At 40.1% G+C, this 20293-nt stretch overlaps 1 protein-coding gene across 9 annotated transcripts in view; it reads right to left on the bottom strand.

The window, feature by feature from the left end:
- Positions 1-20293, bottom strand: part of PLCB4 (phospholipase C beta 4) — a 446434-nt gene that overhangs the window by 98697 nt on the left and 327444 nt on the right. For all 9 annotated transcript variants that reach the window (XM_049869961.1, XM_049869962.1, XM_049869959.1 and 6 more), the window contains 6 exons: positions 15910-15991; positions 14571-14671; positions 13850-13907; positions 8303-8411; positions 3280-3490; positions 1752-1845 (listed from right to left, as the gene is read on the bottom strand). In XM_049869961.1, coding sequence (XP_049725918.1) covers positions 1752-1845; positions 3280-3490; positions 8303-8411; positions 13850-13907; positions 14571-14671; positions 15910-15991 — 655 coding nt within the window. The remainder of the gene's footprint in view (positions 1-1751; positions 1846-3279; positions 3491-8302; positions 8412-13849; positions 13908-14570; positions 14672-15909; positions 15992-20293) is intronic.

Below are 20293 nucleotides of genomic sequence, written 5' to 3'. Positions count from 1 at the left end.
AAATTGTTACCTAGGGAAATCCATTTGAAATTATAACGCCAAGTTTAGATAATTTTGAAGTACATATTTTATTGAGATGTTCTCATGATTGAGGTGGTCATTTGGCGATTCTTGCTTGAAATTTCTTCCTCGGTGAAAATGACTGTGATCGTGATCGTCTACTTGAGCTGACCAAGAATAACTCCTTCAGGAGCATCTTGGCTCGGTCCTTGGGTTCTCAGTGGCTCATCTCCAAGTACTGGGGGCATGGCTTTCTTTTCAGCTATGCTTCCTTGTTAAGCTCCTTAAGTTTCTAAAAAGATTACACCTACTCCTCACTTATCGACTATCTTGTTATTGGATATTTCACATTTGTGACAATAGTAAAAATCTACTATCCAACTATTTTGTGCATTAATAACATATGTCTGGCAGTTATGAATGCTGAGGTGTGAGTAACACTGGCTGTGATAGTTAAGGTTATGTGTCATCTTGGCTGGGCCATCATTCTCAGTGGTTTGGCAATTATGTAATGATATAATTTGGCAGTTATGTAATGATGTAGTCATCCTCCATTTTTGTGACCTGATGCAGTCATCCTCCATTTTTGCATAATGCCAATTTTCACATAACGACCTGGCCTTGGAACCTAAGCATGTCAATAAGGGAGGAGTGGGTATATCAACCTGTCCTATCAGTTTGGCTGACTGTGCAAAGTCATTGCTTCTCACTTCAATGTACTCTTGGAACTTCTCAGGGAGCATAATCCTGAATTCATTGATGCTAAAAGCTTACCAACACCTTGAATAAAAGAAATGATATGTATGGAGTGTCATGGGTGCGGGGTCTAGCCATCTGTGTTTTTAAAACTACCCCTGATGATTTTTCACATACAGACAGGGTTGAGAACTGCTGCTTTGGATGTTACAATATCTATCCCTAGTTACATCAGACCAACAGAGATTGACATGTCTGACACATTGGCCAACCACAAAATCTCATTTCCTTTGAGTTGTCCTTTGGCAGGATATCATCGGACCATATTAAGGAACACTCTTAAGAAACCAGCCTTTAAATCTTACACTGAGATCACCAAAAGGCCATTACTAGAGATAGTCTAATTATGTAATTGTTGATTCTCCTCTATGAGGGTCCACAGGAGAAAAATTCTCTCTGGTCTCAATATTGAAAACAGCTGTGCTTCTCTGAACTAACTGTTCTATTTGTACTTCATGGTTACTAGAACTTATCATTTCTTTCCCTGCACTGGATTCCAGAAAGGGTGAAGCTCAATTTGTGGTATGGTTTGTCAGTTTATAGTTCTTCTTGGTAAACATTCATACACTCTAATCTTACTGTTGGCATTATCCTATTTTCTTAGCCTTATAAGTGCTAATTATAATCTATTTTATTTTCTGTACTCTATTTATCTTTTTTATGCCACCTTGGTGTCCTTCAGGGAATAATGCAAAGGAACTAATTAGTAGATAAGAAAATGAAAAGCTGTTTTTAAGGTAAGGAGAACGAGGCAGATTACCAAAGAAACTTCATTGCATAGCACAGTCGCCATTTGAAAGCAGAAAAAGTAAAATGAAGGATACATTAAGTAGAGAAAATCTTTTTCTTGACTTTATCCTCAAAAGTAGAAGAAAGAAATATAAAGCTAAAATGCTTGAGAAAATGAATAATTTGCTTTCTCTTCCCCATCTCCGTAGTTCCAGCATTTTCACAAAAGTTTGGAAGAGGCTGGGGCTATGTAATTTAAAACTTACCTTAAAAAGGATATCTGTACACATTGCTTTTCCGTGAGTTATAATTGGTTCTTGGTCTTCACCTTTTCCATCCCAACAGTCAAGTTCAACACATCTAGGAATATAGGGAAATTACAATAAAAAAAAAAAAAAAAAAAGAGTCCTTAAAATAATACAGTGTGTGCACAAATTAAAAGACAAAAAAATTTTTTTTCAGAAGCATAAAATAGAATGAATCAGCAAACATGATTATTTTGTGGGGTATATTGGTTAAAACCACATAATCTCGTCATCCAGTTGATGTAATCAAAAGGGGAGTATCACAGATTAAGAGAGATTTAAGAGACATAACAAGCAGTGTGATTCTGGATGAAATCCTAGTTGTGACAAAGCTTCAATAAAGGACAATGTGGGGACAATTGGGGAAATTTGAAGATGGGCTGGGTTTTTGATGATGTTAAAAAACTATTTTTTAATTTTGTTGGTTACAATGATGTTACTTTGCCCATATTGAAAAATATTTTAGTGATTCACACTGAAGTAGTCAGAGATAGAAGTAATGATGTAGTCAATTTAAAGTAGTCCCACATTCAAAAAATAGTGGGTAAAAGAAACAAAACACTGGTGATTGATAACCAAGAAAAAAGATTATAACTATATTTCTTACTTTTTGCCTAGTATTTTTGCTATACTTTAAATCAGAAATGTTCGTTGGTTTCTGTAGGAGAAAGATCATTTTGAATAATTTTTATTTTCAGATAACTAAGTTTTGAAACCTTTAACAGGAAGTAAAGTTAAATTTGCAAGCAAAACTATTAGAGATACCACTTGATTGGTTGCCTTTGAGCAATAGAAAATTTGATTTATGACTTCTCAAAATTTGCATGTTTTCCTTTTTTTCCCCCAATTTTTGGAAAGAATTGTCAATTTATATAAAACTGTCACTGGACCCACGGGAGGGCCTTTCTGGAACAAATGTTGTCTTTCCTTGTGAAGGCTAAATGACAATCATAATCCATTAAAGAGAAAGACAAATGTCCTCTTTATTCTGAGTGCTACTTGCTGTTTTTCAGAGGGGGGCCTTGATGGTTCAGTGGTAGAATTCTCGTCTTCTGCACAGGAGAACTGGGTTTGGGTCCCAGAAATACACCTCATGTGTAGCCACCACCTGTCTGTCAGTGGAACCACCTGTCTGTCAACGGAACCACCTGTCTGTCAATGGAACCACCTGTCTGTCAGTGGAGGCTTGTGTGTTGCTATGATGCTGAACAGGTTTCAGAGGAGCTTCCAAACTAAGACAAATTAGGAAGGAAGGCCTGGCAGTCTACTTTTGCAAATCAGCCCATGAAAACTATGGATCACAACGGCCCAATCTGCAACTGATCGCGGGGATGGTGCAGCATCAGGCAGTTGTGCAGGGGTCACCATGAACCAGCGGCCAACTCAACAGCAGCTAACAACAACAACAACAACAACAACATTTTTTCGGAGGAAAGTACATTAAATCAAAGGACATTATGCACAAAAAGAGTCATGCTGAGTTTCCAACCTGCAGCCAGCCAGGAGAACCTGTCTGTACATTTCTACCGAAGACTTTCCACCAAACTGTCGGCCAGTGAGATAGGTGTTATGGGAAGAACTGATGAAGTAGTGAGCCAAAGGGTGGTCCATTTCTTGATAAAGTTCTAAGCGATCTAGGAAGACTGGGGCATTTTCATCTGACATCAGATATCTGCAAAACCCATCACTTGATATGAGGCCTGGGGGAGAAAAGAATATCCTAGTAGAATTTGGTTCTGAAGACACAAATCTCACATTTTGCATGATCTCAAGGCAGCTTAAATACTTTACAGTAAAAACTGCACAGTCTCCCAAGAACCGTCACCTTACAGAAACGGAATATTGAGTAAAATGACAGAGTTATACATTTTAAGTAACACAATGTCTCCGCAAATAGGTGGCATTCTGCTTTCATATCCGTGATGTCAAAAGTACTCAGTTCCCTAAATTCAGGGGTACTTCTTTTTTTTTTTTTTTTCACATTCAGGGGACCCTTTGACACCAGGCACTGTGGTTACCAGAGGTCAAGGGGACTTTTGCCAAGTTCTGCCTCTGCTAAGTACTCACTTATCCATACTGGGTCTCAGTTTCTTCTTCAAATGGGAAAAAAATACTGAAACCACCTACTTTCCAGAATGGTCATGAACAGTAAATGGGAATATATATGACAGGTACTCTTTAAAAAATGGAAAATGAACAACTGTAAAACATTATTGCTGTCATGTGATTGCAGAAGGGACCTTCTTGGAGATGGGGGTCTCTCTGAACTTAAAACAATCCCATTTTCCTATTTTATTTATCAAGCAGGGGATAAGAGTGTGCAGTGGTAGTTAAAATGTGATCCCCTAGAGCCACGCTCATTTCAGTCACAGTTTTCTAACATGGGACAGGGTCCTGTCACAACTGTAGGAGAGACGATTGATATTTCAGCATCTTCTTCTACCCTGTTGGCCACCAACAGTCTCAGCTTTTTGTTTGTATTTGTCTTTTTCAAATTAGGAACTGATTTCAAGCTCACAGAAAAGTGCAGATGATAGCATAATAAATAGTCATGGACCAACACCATAGCGTTGTCAAATCTTAACATTTTGCTCTATTTCTTTTACATTTTTTTAAGGAATACCTAATTACAGACAGAGTTGATGTGCCCCGTATACCTCACCTCTATTCCATTCACTTCCATATTCCCACCCACATACAGACAACCATGACCCTGGTTTTGTGTTGACCATTCCAGATTTTACTACATTCCCAGCCTCACTATATATGTATTTATTCCAACAAGAGATAGATTGCTTTGAATTTTTTTTTAATTTATATAAAAGTGATTTCACTATATGTATTTGCACCTTGCAATCTTTGTTCTAAATTTTCTTGAGATTTCTCCAGTTGATATACGTTGCTCTTGTTCATTTCTCACTGGATGGAGAGCAGTTCCTATATGAATATGCCACAATTTATTACACATTATTTCATTTATGGATATTTAGGTCATTTTCAATCATAACAAAAATTACTGTGATAAAAAATTTTATGCTCCTATCTCCTTGGGCACACTTACTGATTCTAATAGCAAGTATTTGAGGTACTGGGATAGATACAGGCGTGGAAGAAAGGAATAAGCTCTACTTTCCTAAAACATTATTGTGGGAAAGAGAAACAAATAAATTAATAAATACATGTAATTTAATCTAATGTGAAGGAAGTGCTAGAAGGAAAAAGAAGGCAGGGGAGGAAAGTGATATGGAATAAACAAGATGCTGTTTTAGATACGGAGGCCAGCGAAACCCTTCTGAGAAGGTCATATTCATTCACGGGGGCAAGCCACATGCATATCTGGGGAGCCCCATTCCAGGCAGAAGGAAGACCAAGTGCAAAGAGTTTGACACAGGAGAGTGCATACCAAGTATATCCAAGGGCAGCCAAACGAGTGAATAACCAAGGGGAAAAGTAGCTGGAAAAGGGAGAGAGGTAGCCAAGGGTTACCTTTGGAGGGTTTGGAAGAATGAGATAACATGAATGGATTTAGTCTTAAAAGACTTGTTCTGGCTGCTGTGTGGTACATGGATCACTGGGCACTGAGTAGAAAGGAGAAGAACAGTTAGAGGCCAGCTGGTTGTGCCCAGGCAGAGATGATGCAGGCTCGGACAGTCTGGTAAAAGTGAGGTGGTAAGTAGTGATTTATTCCTAGGATAGAACCTGCAGGTTTTGCTGATGGATCAGACGTGATGTAAAAGAACTAAACAAGTCAAGAGTGATTCCAAGAGTTGAAATGCTGGAATGAAAAACAGGATGAATAATGGTGCTGTTTTCTAGGCTGGAAGAGAAACAGGCCAGAGGTGGGGAGAATCAAAACATGCTACGCACGTTGCTGTTGAGTGGGATCCCACCCATGGCGGCCCCATGTGTGCTGAGCAGAACTGCTCCATGGGGTTTTCAAGACTGTGACCTTTCAGACACAGATCATCAGGTCTGTCTTCCAAGGCTTCCCTGGGTGGGTTTAAACCACCAACCTTTTGGCTAGTAGTCAGGCGCTTAACTATTGGTGTATCCAGGGACTCCTATGTTATACATATTCATTTGAAATGCTCATTAGATGTCCAACTGGAGAGTTCCAACATAGGCCTAAGGTCCCTGGGTGGCACAAGTGGTTTGCACTCAGCCAGTAACTGAAAGGTTGGTGATTCGAACCCCCCTGGCAACACCATGGAAGAAAAGGCCTGGATATCTGCTTCTATAAGGATTACAGCCAAGAAAGCCCTATGGTGCAGTTCTACTGTGTAACACACGGGGCCGCCATGAGTCAGAATCAACTCAATGATACAAGGCAACAACAACAGTATAGGTCTGAAGTTCAAGTCAAAGGTTAGGAGTGTAGTTTAATGTGAAAGTCATATGCATATAGAAGAAATGTAAAGCCACAGGCCTGGATGGACTCACCTAAAGAGTAAGGGTAGATGGAGCAGAGGTCTGGGGATGAGCTCTGGACCATTTGGACACCCAGAACTTGGAAAACATACAAGAGATTCTCTACGCTACGTACACTGAAGTGGAAATGTTGGGCTGTATGAGAGGCCCATTTTTTTCACTTTACTATTTATTGCAAGACGCTCACCTAGCTGTCTGTGCCGATTTACACCCCCAGCAGAAGTGTAAAAGAGTGTCTCCTGCATCACATTCTCACCTGTATTTGATAATGACAGGCTTTGAAATTTCTGTCATTTGTGAGATGATGAAGCTATGCTTTTTAGATGTGTCAGTGGTAGTTCCATAGACTTTTAGGGATTTGAAGAACTTTAGGAATACTCTAAGATACACTTTTATCATAACACTTATCACTCTGTCAAGGAATTATCTTTTTCAGTGTCGTTCTGCTTCAACACATCACAACTGCCTTCAAGCCAGGGGTCATTTCTTATTCAATTCTTAATCTCCAGCATCTACCACAGTGCTTAGGACCCAGTCAACCCTCTGCAAACTTTAAGGAATGAAGGTAGGGGAGAGAAATACTGGTTGAACCACTGCCTGGACCCCACCAAATCACCTCCCACTACCACAAAGTGCTAGATTTTCTACCAAACTACTCTTACCTTAGCTTTAATCACATGCAGTGTGTTATAAATTACAACACTCAGAATATTAATAGAGGAGGTAGGTAATGAAGCACTTTTGCCAAAACAGGTATCTGAAACTGAAGAGGTATCTGAAACACCAACTGAAAAGACGGTACGTAGACTCCTAGAGGAGCCCCGGTGGAGCAGTGTTTAAGAGCTCGGCTGCTAACCAAAAGGTCAGCAGTTTGAATCCACTGGCCTCTTCCTGGAAACCCTGCAGAGCAGTCCTACTCTGTTCTATAGGGTCACTACGAATTGGAATCAACTCGATGGCAACAGGTTTGGTTTTAGGCTCCTGGAAGTAGAGGCCCTAGCAGAAAGTGTAAATGCACGGCTAGAACCAAGGGGCCAATCTGGTAGGCTTAGTAAAATATCAGGGGTGTGTTCATGTGGTGTGGCTGGCCGGCCTGGCACAAATGGCTAGGGTACTGGCTACTAGTCCACCCAGACACATGTCAAAAGAAAGGCCTGGGGATCTGCTTCCAAATGTCACAGACACGAAAACCCTATGGAGAACAGCTCCTCTCTGAAACACATGGGATCGCCATGAGTCAGAATCAACTTGACGGCAACTGGTTGGTTGGATGTGGATCCAGAGAACGTCTAAACCTTCCGGCCATATTCACTGACAGGAAATACAAAGAAAAATGAATCCCTAAAGATGAGAAAACTGAGGCCATGAGACTCACAGGCATAAGGAACAGATAGAAGTTGAACCCAGGTCTCCTTTCCCTCTCCACTGAGAAATATGGCCAGATGGTCTAGCCTAGGTGTCACCTGTGGCCCTATACAGCTGTATGACCATCATCCCTCCCATTGTCGGCAGGGTTTGCCACTGTTATGGGGTGGATTGTAAAAGGCCCAGAAACCCCAGTAATAAATCAATTCCTATTTCATTGCACATCAATTGTATTTATCTTTCATACCACAGGTCAAACAGGGCTGAGAGGATACATCAAATCAGGCATCAAAGTTATCTGGCTTGGCAAAAGGGTGAAACAGAAGGTGTACATTTTTATATGACACGAAATTCTTTTCAAAGATTGCAAACACAGATTATAGTCAGCATTTTTACATTTTAAGCATTATGCAACAGTAAAGATCTCAGAAAAGAAAGTACGTGGAGAACGTATCACTATAATGTATTTAGTAATATAATTAATTTAACATTATACTCCAGGCAGCATGGATGAATTCTGAACTCGGGTGAAATTTATACTTAGTACAGAGAAAAAAAACCAGTCCGTTATCAATCCTTGGCTCTAGTGAACTCCATGGGATTTTTTCTTTAACAGATACCTTTATTAAAAATCCAAGTTACACATTTTCTTGCTCTTTCTTGAAAAAAAACACAAGAACCCTCCCCTCCCCTCCCTTTCTTCCCTCCATTTTTATTACCTTTATTCTTCAAATCTTCGTCAGGCTCATACATCTCAATGATCTGCATGGCTCTTTTAGCATCATAAAATGGGAATAAAATTTCATTCAGTCGAGGATCTCGCTGATGCTATGATTAGAAAATAACTTGAGTTAGGTTGCCACTTCTTGCCCTTGAGGCAGCATGTATCACTTCAGTATACACTTTCTAACACAAGATATATCTAGGACACCATGTTTATAGTTACAAAGGTAGGATTTCATTGTCTTCCTCGTTCCCTAAAATATACTTCAAAAAGTCCAAATTTGGGAGTACTCCATTGGTTCCTCTCACTGAACTAGAGAGGGAAAAACGAATACATGCATTTTTTCCCTTCAAAAATTGAAGTTATACAGTCTTTGAATTACCATACTACAGGTAAGACATTTGACATAAAAGCCTATAAAATGTGAGGTCTAACTCCCTAAAAATAAAAACAAAAGCAGAAGACAAAATCTCCCAGATAGTTTAAATGGGCAATGTACTATTTCAGTGTCAAAACATAACCAAAAACAAACTAAAAAAAAATCTCAATGAGTAGAAAGGCAAGCATGGTTTCATTTTCATTATATCGTTCTCTTATCAATAAAAGATTTCTTGGGCATGTTCTCATCTTTATTTTTTTGCATAAGTATTTTAAAAAATAGTAATAATGATGAAAATTAATCAGTGCAAGGATATTTCCAACCTTTAAACAATATAAAAATCTGTGTCGAAATATCTATAGTTCAGAGATGTCTTTTTTTATTCTGAAATCTAACTCGGTTTGCTCTGAAGGAATTGTTTAGTGAGAAAGTCTCTGAAGGAGTGAGGCACTCAAGAGGTTGGTGATGTCATTGTTTTCAAGTCAGCTCCTACGTGCTCTTATTACCACAGGAAGCACCAACAGCAAGGCTGTGTCTGCAGTTTTACCATCCCGACTTAAAAGCAATGGTGGGAAGTCCAATTTACTAACTGATTAAGCTGCCTTCTTGTGCGTGTGTATGTTAGTGTGTGTCTCTGGAGGCAGTGGGTGTTTCTGGAGAGAGTGGGTTCATTAAATTCTTTATTGTCCACCGTGGATTATGTGTCCCTGTGTAGCCACCAAAAAATAAGTAAGTAAATAAAGCAAACTTCAATGAAATAATGGTAGATAAGCAGATGTGAGCAAAATCTGGTCAATAAATAGAATCTTGGCAACAGCTCTTTACCCAAATATATGCACAGACTTAGAAAAACCTGGTGAAAAGGTCTTTAAGAAACAATTGTTAAAAGTTCATATGGATTTCCCCTCCCCATTTGCTCGGGAATGATAAGTTGAAAACTGAGCTACACAGAACGAATGCCTTTGGCCAACTGAACACTTGGTGTAATTTCCTGAAACATATGTGGGTCTAGCTTTTTCTGGTCCCCACCCCACCCCACCAAGTTAGGCGTGTTAACTCATATGGAATCATTATCTTTTTTTTTTTTTTTTCTCAATTCATCCCAATGAAGCATGCTTCTGTAGTCATCTTACAAATTACAGCTCACAACAGCTCACATCCATGCATATGACAGAGCAGAAACTGATTTAAAATGTTGGAAACAGTCCTTGAGACCATAAAGAAAAACAAAAGTTACGGGATATTTGCAGAAAGAGAAACCATAAAGTAGACCATAGAACGCCAAGCAGGTGAACACATGCTGCACCTCATTCAGGACACGGTGCCCTCATGCAGACCTAGAGCCACGTGTTCCCAGAAATGACAAGCTCCACCCCTCTGGTGAGAACGCACAGTTTTAGGAATAAACAAAGAAATAAACAAACAAACAAAAAACTTTTTCTAGGCACATCCCTCCTCTTGTCTCCGGAAATAATCTCAAGGAAGAAGATGGATGTGAGAGGATGAAGGTCATTTTTAGACCTCCGTGGAACTGTCTTTGTGGTTGGCCACTATATTTCTTTTATATTGAATTGAATCTTTTGACATAAAGATATGCTCATTGGTAAGTATTTTGGGCTCATGGAGATGATGGGGCAAATCCATATGAATTAAAAAGTGAGAGAAAGAAGGGTTTAACTCAAGCAGAGGGAAGAGATAAGGTTAGAGAACAAAAGACAGGGAATTCAGATATTCTTATGTACTTTTTATATACATTCATGTGGGTATTCTAACATGGTGCTATTTGAGGTGTGGCCTGTGGACTGGCAACACCACCTGGAAGCTTCTTAGAAATGCAGATTCTCAGGTCCTGCCCCAGGCCTACGGAGTCAGGTTCTCTGGGATGGAATCCGTGAATCTCTTTTAACAAGCCTTCTAAGTGATTCTGACGCACTCAAGTTTAAGAAGCAATGCTCTAACATATCAAGGTATACACTGAACATGTCTGCCTGTCAGTCAAAGAAGCACCTAAGTCCTGCAAGGACCGAAGAATGCTAAATGTTTGATATGTCCCCTAGTTAAACCCATTAAAATTTTGTCAAAGGGCATGATATTCTTTACAGCATTCTGCCTATCAGAAGCAATAGCCAGGAAAACCAAGCCCTAATATGGGTGCATCATAATCCCCGATTATAAAAATTACATTCACGGCAAATAAGTAGTAAGGAGCAGACGATATGAAATTGCATTTGCCTTCGTGTCCGTTCCACCAGATAACATAATCTTTTGTTTTCCCTAAAACATTCACATTTCAAAAAGCTGGCCTGGTGCAATCCGGATAATCCAAGGCAAGGAAACAAATGGTAAGATTTGTGTCAGCCACAAAACTATAATTTTTCTATGAAAAAAACACTGGGGAGAAGAGTCATTTCCAGGTAAACGCAACGTAATAAGGCTGTGGACAAACTCCACACAGACACAAGCACAGTGAGGCAAATGTCCCAGGGAAAATACTGTTGGCAACTTCTCAGGTTCACAGCTGTGAAGGCCATCAGTTCTCAGTTGCGATTTGGAGAAACAATGTTCCCCGAGGCGTTCACCCCATGGTTGATCATCTTAATTTTGGTTTGCAGCAGAGCTCTTAACCACTGAGCCACCAGGGCTCATAGACCCTTATGTTCCATTCCAATGCCTATTCCTTTCTTGAACACCCTTTGTCTCTTCTCGTTACAGGTTCTGAAGTCACTCTGCCCAAGTGGAGCTTTTGACTTTGGAGAGATAAGAAGGGCAAGGGTGGGACTCAGAAGAGAAGGTACGAAGAGCTGGCAGAATTTTCTTTAGGTTCGACAAAACTTTTTCAAGGAGACATCCATATTTTGTTTAGTCTTTCCAGTTGAGTTCACCAAGATAAAAAAGGAAGAGACTCAGGGCAGACACTGATTAAAAATAAAGACCATATATTTTCTTGGATTGTCTTGCAGTCTCTATGACTTAAAGAAATCTAGAATCACACAGATTCCATCAGTACCACCAAAAAAAATTCAAGGTGCTTCCTTACTGTTTATGAGGAGCCAAATAGAAGAAGAAAAAAAAAAAACAAATGAATATCACAGGCTTCAGGTCCACCCAGATCATGGCAACCCCACGTGTGGTGTGTCAGAGTAGAACTGTGCTCCATAGGGTTTTCAAGGGCTGGTTTTGCAGAAGTAGATCATCAGGCATTTCTTCCAAGGTGCTTCTCAGTGAATTTGAACCTTCAACCTTTCAGTCAGCCACTGAGCGAGTTAACTTTTCACCACCCAAGACACCAAGCGGTGTAATAGTGTTAGATAAAAACTTACTAAGTTATAAGTATTTTAGGAAAGAATTTGGATGGCAGAATAAGAAAGCGTGGGTGATCGTACTTTTTAATATTAAATTTTATGTCCTAGAATAACAAGAATAATGAGTGATTATTGGGTAGGCCAAGAAAAACATCACACAAAGGGAAAGACCTGTGATAGGAGACCACGAAGGCTGCACCTATCCTCATGACTTCTGAATTCGTTCTTTATTCGAGGGTGAGACGCAGTATTAAAGCCTCTGTAACGTTCAATAGAAGGCTGGGTGCCAGTTTCATCCCAGAGCACACAGGGGCCTCTTTTTTTGAGGAATTGACAAACCGGTGACGTGGTAGAATTTTTTCCTCTCCACTAAACTGTCTTCTGTTTTAGTAGGAAGCAGGATTCCTGCCCATCTCACCAAAATTAAGATGATCAATTATCCAAAGTGCATGAAGAAGCTGAGGGAAAGAAAACGAATAAAAACACAAAACAAAACAAAAAGCAGAGGAGGGGAAGGGGTTAAGGAAACAAAGCAAGGCAATTTAATTCTGAGCAACTTGACATAAGAATGTGGATAATATCTGGGTAAAGATTATGAACATAGTATTCGCATGACTAGAAACTAGTAGAGCGGAAAAATCTGAAGTGCTTTCAAGTAAGATAAATATTGTATTGTACTGAAAGGATTATTTAAAAGTAGAGGCATCTGTGCAGATATAGGGGTATCTTCTCTTCCTTACATTCAGGGTGTTTAGGCTCTAGAGAACACAGTTGTTTAAGTGCAGTCCTGTACACTGGGAGCCCCTGAGTCCTCCCGGGGAAAGAATACAGAAGACCTTTGGCAAATATGTAAATTGTCTCTATAAAATGGCAAACCACAGTCTGCCTGTTGTCCTTCCTTGGGACAATCCTTGTGTCTACCATGATGCTGTCCTTTCTAATGTTTTCTCTGTATGCTGTATGATGGTTACAGACATTATTTTTAAACAAAAATATACTGCCTACCCTTCACTTCAACTCTTCTACTCTTGTGTTCAAAAAAATGAATTTTTCCTTCTGGGTCAACAAGAGCTTCAACAAGTTTCACTGAAGAAAAAACATGTTTTTGTGCGTGTAAAGAAAAAAGAAGTTAATTTTAGTTGTAACAAAAGTGCAGCCTAGTTCTAAAATATTTTTCTCTTGTGCCCAGGCAGATTTTGTCAACTCATTTTGGTTGTTAAGTGAATCATATTCCAAAATTAGCTCTGAGCTTGTTATAAAAATAAAAAGTAAAAATTTAACCTGCCTTTTTTCCAATTGGCTTAATATATACTATATTTTCACCCAGGAATTCAAAGTGTTTTTCTTATTGTCAAAATATTCCTCGTAAACCTACATATTTTTCTTATATGCAAGTCATTAAAATAAAATAAAATAAAAATAAAGTTTTCCACTTCATGCAAAAGTATGAGAAAAAGTTAGCAATGGAGAATTCAACTCTAGTGCCATAAACTCAACCCATTCTCTGTCTATTTCATGAGATCAATAGAAAAAAAAAATAATAAGTACCTTGAATATCATCTTGCAAAAACATAGACACATTTAATTAAATGTAGTATAAAATTCACACACGCACACAGAACCAGAGCTACACATCACAGCCAGAAACCAACAAAAAGCAGTGTGCAAAGCCAACGTGTAGGAAGCACACAAACACACAGAGCAGCAGCTGATTCTTGCACCTGGTAAAGCCATACTGGAAAGATCAGCAGGTGAGAGGCAAAGCAAATGATGGCGGATGACTCGGGCATGCAATGAGAACATTGGAGGAGGCAAGCCACTGCACACAGACTTGATGGAGTTAATGTATGAAAAAGCTTACTTCATTTAGAAAGCTCACTAATTGGTCTACCGTTAAATAATCAGTTTTGTCTCCATTGCTGAAAAGGAATTTATTAGAAAAAGTAAGTTTTTGTATATGATGCTACGGCAGGTACGATTTACATGTTGACATTTGTTGATAACTTCTAAAACTTATTTTCTAACCCTGAAGTAGTGGTGTATTCTTAAAATGGCCAGAGACTGTTTGTAGGAAATAATTAAAAACAAAAAAAAGCCCCATAACAACAAGAAAACAAAAAACCAACAACAAAGGAAAGAAAACACTCCCACTAGCCCCCATAAAACATCTGCAATTCTACTTTAGCATTATCAAAAGAGGTTATTTCAAAAACAACATGTAAGTCATCCATTTGAAATAATTGGAATGAATGATTTTTTCAACAACATAATGACATTCCAAATTGAATCTAGTTAGTTCACATAACGGGTTAATACCTAAAGGAGCAGGTTAAAATTGTAGGTCGTTAGTAAAGCCAATGCAGGGGGGCAGGGGGAGCTCCAGGTGCTGCCATAAATTTATGTAAAAGTCTCTCAAAAACTCAGAGTGAACTTTTACACTGATAAACTGAGGGGTGAAAATGTAAGCCTGACTAGACAGTCCTAGCTATTACTAACATATTATATTAAAATCTTCGGACAAAAAAATGTTTTAAAAATCTAGAAAGGACAATCTATGACACTCGCTCATAAACGGAACTTACATTTTTCTAAAAAGATCCTCTATATCTGTCCGAGGACAAATCTTTTGTGTCAGTTCATAAAACTTTTCGTAAGTAAACGCTGCAGGCTCGATTTCATCATTCTGTAAAGAATAACAGAGTGTCGTTAATCACGGAACTATTTTCTCCTTGCAGAGTGAGGCTTTACAAGGACATGAAGCAGAGTATGGACTCCTTGGAATCCCAGTGTCCCATCTTGCCCTGTAGCTGACAGAAGCCAGGAGGTGAATCCAGGACCTTCGGCCAAAACCACACCATTCTGTTAGAAAACAGTGAGTGCATGTCAATGAGGGTTTCTAGTTATCGTGTAGCCACGGTTGTGCTTGCAAACCTCCGGCTATAGCTAGGCTTGCTCTGGAAAACACCCTAAAGAACAAACACAGAGAAACATTTCTTCCTTCTCTCCCTGAAGGAGAGAAAAGCCTAACTAAAGCATAGTGATCAAGCTCAATCTTTACTTACACTTATTTTGTGAATGTTCACAAGACCACATAAAGGGGCTCAGGGCTACCATATAACATTTCGCATTTCATATGGGAATTTATATTTCAAACAGAACTTGTTAGAGTCAAGATGTTGATTTCAACTATTTAAATTCTAAGGGTTCTGAACACAAATGGTTTGTTTGGAAAGAAGGGCTTCATAAACTTCGGATAGCTATCTCGAAGAGTTGAATTTATTAGTTATTATTCGTGCTGACTTTCTGCTTGGTTGAGGCTGGCTTGATGGGCTTCTCTAAAATAGGCTCCCTAAGCTGTAAAATAGCAGCCTCGCTTTCATTTCCTTTCCTTAATACAGTTGATAAAAAACATGTAAAAGTACACTATTTCCTTTCCTTAATATAGTTGACAAAAAAAAAAAATGTAAAAATACATTGCTCAAGTATTTCGGTTACATTGTCCAGAATACAAAAGGAAGGATGGATGGAGGGAGGGAAGACTGAGGGGGAGTGAGAGGGAGGGTAAAGGGAGGGAAGGAAGGAAGGAAACGAGGAGGGAAAGGAAGATTACACTATATATGACTAGGAAACCCTGGTGGCATAGTGGTTACATGCTACGGCAGCTAACCAAAAGGTTACCATTTCGAATCCACCAAGTGCTCCTTGGAAACTCTATCTATGGGGCAGTTTTACTCTGTCCTGCAGGGTTGCTATGAGTCAAAATTGACTCAACGGCAACAGGTTTGGTTTTTGGCTATACATGACTGCATCTAATTCTGCATCTAATTAAGATGAATTTAATATAAATAATCTGGCTTAGGACATATAAGGACATAAATGAACAAAATGGTTTTAGAAACACTTTATTAAATTAATGAATACCTTTCCACTGGGAAGACCTAACTCCTTGAGGGCTTGAAAGATCACCTTTTCTGTTTTTCCCGACGCAAAGGTTCTAGTAATACTAGGGCAGAAAAGAAAGAAAAAAAGATTCAAGTTATTGAATAATTGCTTTTCGTTTCCTGGTGTTTTTCACTTCCCAGAACAGCTGCTGAAAAGTTCCGCCTGTTACCACTGCTGGTTATGCTCGTGAGGCAATCTGAATTTAAGACAAGCAGCTCCCCTGGGTACTTGTGAAAACAAGGGGGTACCCGAGGATACACACTGCTGGACAAAAACTGTGATGCATTCTGATTCTACTGAGTTACTTTCTAGGAGTCCCTGGGCAAGGTAAACGGTTAAGGCGCTCCTTGGCTGCTAACCAAAAGGTTGGAGGTGGTACCTTATTTACTTCTGAAAAATCAACCATCGAAAAGCAGGGCTTCAAACAGGTTCGTTCTAGTTTGAACGCCTGCTGAGAATTTGATTTCTACCCCAGATATACTGAATCAGAATCTGAATTTTAACAAGATCCCCAGATGATTCTTACATACGATACATTTTGAGAACCACTGCTCTACTAGTGGTTCTCAGAACTGTTCCCTAACCAGCAGCATTAGCAATGCCTGGGAACTTGTCGGAGCCCTGGTAGCACAGTGGTTAGGAGCTTGGCTGCTAACCAAAAGGCTGGCAGTTTGAATTCACCAGCAGCTCCTTGGAAATCCCATGGGGCAGATCTGTTCCGACCTATAGGGTCACTGTGGGTCCAAGTTTTTGTTTTTGGGAACTTGTTAGAAATGCAAATTCTCAGCAGGAGTTCAAACCGGAATGAACCGGTTCAAAGCCCTGTTGAAAACCCTATGGAGTACAGTTCCACTCTGACACACATGGGATCACCATGAGTAGGAATCGACTCAATGGCCACTGGTAAAACTGGTTAGTGACTTTCTTAGGAAAAAAGGAATTTGGCAGATGGGACTGTGGCTCTGTAAAAAAAACCCTACTGTTGACAATAGCTGGGCTTGGGGTGGGGGTTGGGAAGAGGCCCTTTAGAACTCAGCCCATCCTGGTGCTTGTCCTTACCCTACATTTCACATATACTACAGCTGTCACACATTATCAGATCTATTTTTTGTTTTTTCAAGCTAAGCACTCTCGAGCCACTCTGAAATTCCAGCTGCCTCAGGAATTAGGGGCTTTATTATGAAAGTGATAAGTGGTGGCGGGCAGAGAAACAATTATTAAATGTTTCAGCGGAATCTTGCACTACCCTGACACATGGCATTTTTGAAGAGTGCTACTGCCTTTTAACTAGTTAACAAACATCAAGCCGGTAAGCGAATGACACCTTAAGGAACGCATATCCTGGCAATGATCAAAGGAGGAAAGACATTCCCTGCTTGCACTTGGAACCCAGGAACTCTCCACCTTGCCCTGAGCTATGCCTACGTCACCTTCACCCACTCGTTGATTGGAAGCCTACGTACTCTGCCAACATAACAATTTTAACACTACATTCAGAAATCCAGCCTTGTCTTGAAGAAGGGCTTCCACTCATCTGTGAAGCCTGGCTTTGGAATACCTTCCCTGAAGTGAGCACCAGAGGATTTGTGGCAACGGCTCCCCATGTGCAGATTTCTCATACTTTGCGCCATTCATGTTAAGTGGAAGGCAAGCTCCTAATGGAAGCACTAACAGCCCGTTAATCTTGACGAGAGGGAGAAAGTACCACTTCAACTGCAGATTACAACTTCCCAAAATAGACGGAGAGGAACTAGCTCTAGGTAAATGAATTATATGTGTTCATTCAAAGCTTTACTGCTTCATATTAAGTCCCAGACTACTTCAGGAAGTATAATTTTAGGAATGCTTGAGACAGCTGTATTCAAATATAGGGAGCCCTGTGAATTCCCTTCAACAGATTTACAGACAGCAGAGCATATATATGTGTGACGTCAAGTAAACTGGTTAACAGGGGACTTTTCTAGTACAGAGGGTGCTATGTCCACATTTTCCCACTTTTCAGGAATTTAGGGGATTGAATTGGGATGAGATGCGATGTATCTGACCTTTTAACTTAATGGAAAGTCAACTATTCACTGTGTCTTTTTTCAAAAAAGTATGTGTTACCATGACCCCCAGTAGGATTTGGGATGGGTAGCACCTGTAATTAGGAGGAAAATCTTTCCATAGCAGTCTCAGGAGTATCCCAGCTAACTCCAGCTTCTGGTTGTTAGGTTTGGATAGCCCTGGTATAACAAGATGAAAACCGATTGAGATGATCATGAAGCAGGTGTGGGGCCTGAGACTTTCTGGTGAAACATAACACGGGTTGAGAAAGGCAAGAGTGTATAGGAACAGAACCTTTTGGTTAGGGCTTGGCCAGGTGTCAAGGAGTAGAAAGTAGAACAAGAACCTCTCATCAGAGTTCGAAGGCCCAAGCACTTGGAAACTTGAGAGAAAGAGTGTGCGTGTTTGTGTTGGTGTGTAGGGCTTGGCCCAGCAGCAGGACAGACAGAAGGGGATCCATGGAAACTATTATCAGTGAGGCCAAGGTCTGAGGCCAAAGTCAGAACGCAATGACATGACTGCACAGAAGACGATGGAGGTGAGATGTGGTATTATGATGTCTCAGCCTTACTTTTTTATGAGGGAACTTGGCTGGGCAACCTCCAGAGATTTATTCATCTCATTCTAAAAGAGATCAAACCCAGGATGGAAATTGGGAGAAGTCAAATAGACCATTCCTGGGGGTGGTGTCTTTGTTTCCTTTGTTCCAGGCAGCTTTTAGAATCACTTTTGGGCCTTAAGATGAATTTACTTGGGGGTGGGGAAGTGTGGAGTGAAGATGAATTATTTTGAGTTTCCAGTAGTATCTGTTCCATCAAAGGCCCAGCAAGGTGCCATTTTACCAGGACCCTGAGAGAAAAACATTTGTCACAGGTGGGGAGAATTTGAGACATGGTTGAGTTTCATGGGGACATAGATTGTTGATAAAGGACTGTGACTTAGTCAACCCTTTGTATACAATCTCACGCTCAAAGGGCTCAGTTTGGTACTTTGTAGCTAGCAGGTACTCAATGAGTTTTTATTGAGTCAAATAACTCACCACCCCTTCTCCAAAGGAAATGTTACACATAGTAGTGCCCAATACCACTAGAAAAAAAAAAAATTTTTTTTTTTTTTGAGTCCTGGTTAAATTCCATGTTCCAGGGATCTTGTAGGCGACTAAGAGAGCAATGATCCCAGAGACTAAGGGAATGCCATTCTTTGCTTCCTCCAAAGGGTCTACAATTTATCAAATGGATTTAACACCACCTTCTAAAACAGGCTTAGAGGACTCTTGAGGTGAAGGAGATGGGGCTGCTGTCAGCAGAAATGGACACTCCTCATAGGCCGGCAGAGCCCTGGTGGTGCAGTGGTTAAGAGCTCTGCTGCTAACCAAAAGGTCAGCAGTTCGAATCCACCAGCTGCTCCTTGGAAACCCTATGGGGCAGTTCTACTCTGTCCTATAGGGTGACTGTGACTTGGAATAAACTTGATGGCAATGGGCTCATACTTAGGTAAGGCCTTTAGGAAGCAGCTGATTATCTAGCAGTTGGGTTGCTAAGACCATACCTGAGATGCCCAGTCTTCTTTAACACAACTACCTCCTTCCTGGCCTCTTCCAGCCATGCCGACAACTACTGTTTGGCTACCCATTTCCCAGCCCCCTGCTTAACCATCAGCTTCCACTCCAGGTTATGGGGAGTGGGAGATGGCAGAGCAACATGTGACTTGTAAAACTTGGGTCTGAGTGGGAGGATACGTTGAATGTGAGTTTGAAAATTTGAGAGAAAGACAGACTATGTAAGATTATATACATAGAAAGAAGAGAGAAGAGGGAGAGAAGGAGTAAGATTTTCTTCATTTGTCATTCCCTCAACTTCCTAGATGCTGAATTTTGATTAATGTCAAACAGCAGGGCCATTCCTAAGCTGTGTAATGACTATAAAGCCAGATCCCTTTTAGCATTATGCACACTGTACTAATAGTTTCCATTTTTAAAGCTACAGCATGATAGTGACAAAACATTCTAAAAGTGTTTACTCTTCATGTCCATTAAGATAGTGAGACCATTCCCACCTAGCCCTTGGCAGCTCATCCACCAGGAGATTTATTCACCATTTTTTTCTTTTTCTTTTGGCTTGGTATCAGTTCTCCATCAACTCTAACAAACTGCCCCCAAGTAACAGATGCCTCATGTCAAACACCTGTTAATGCCACAGGAGACAGAGAGTTCCATGTCAAAGAGAACTACAGAAGATGCCAAAATATCCTAGTTATTTCTACAAAGAAGGCAGTGATAATTTCGGATGTAAGCATGCTGTAAGCATGCTAGATAAAG

The sequence above is a fragment of the Elephas maximus genome, chromosome 25 (assembly GCF_024166365.1).
Source record: "Elephas maximus indicus isolate mEleMax1 chromosome 25, mEleMax1 primary haplotype, whole genome shotgun sequence".
Classification (NCBI taxonomy): Eukaryota; Metazoa; Chordata; class Mammalia; order Proboscidea; family Elephantidae; genus Elephas; species Elephas maximus.
This window is presented reverse-complemented; position numbering and strand designations above follow the sequence as displayed.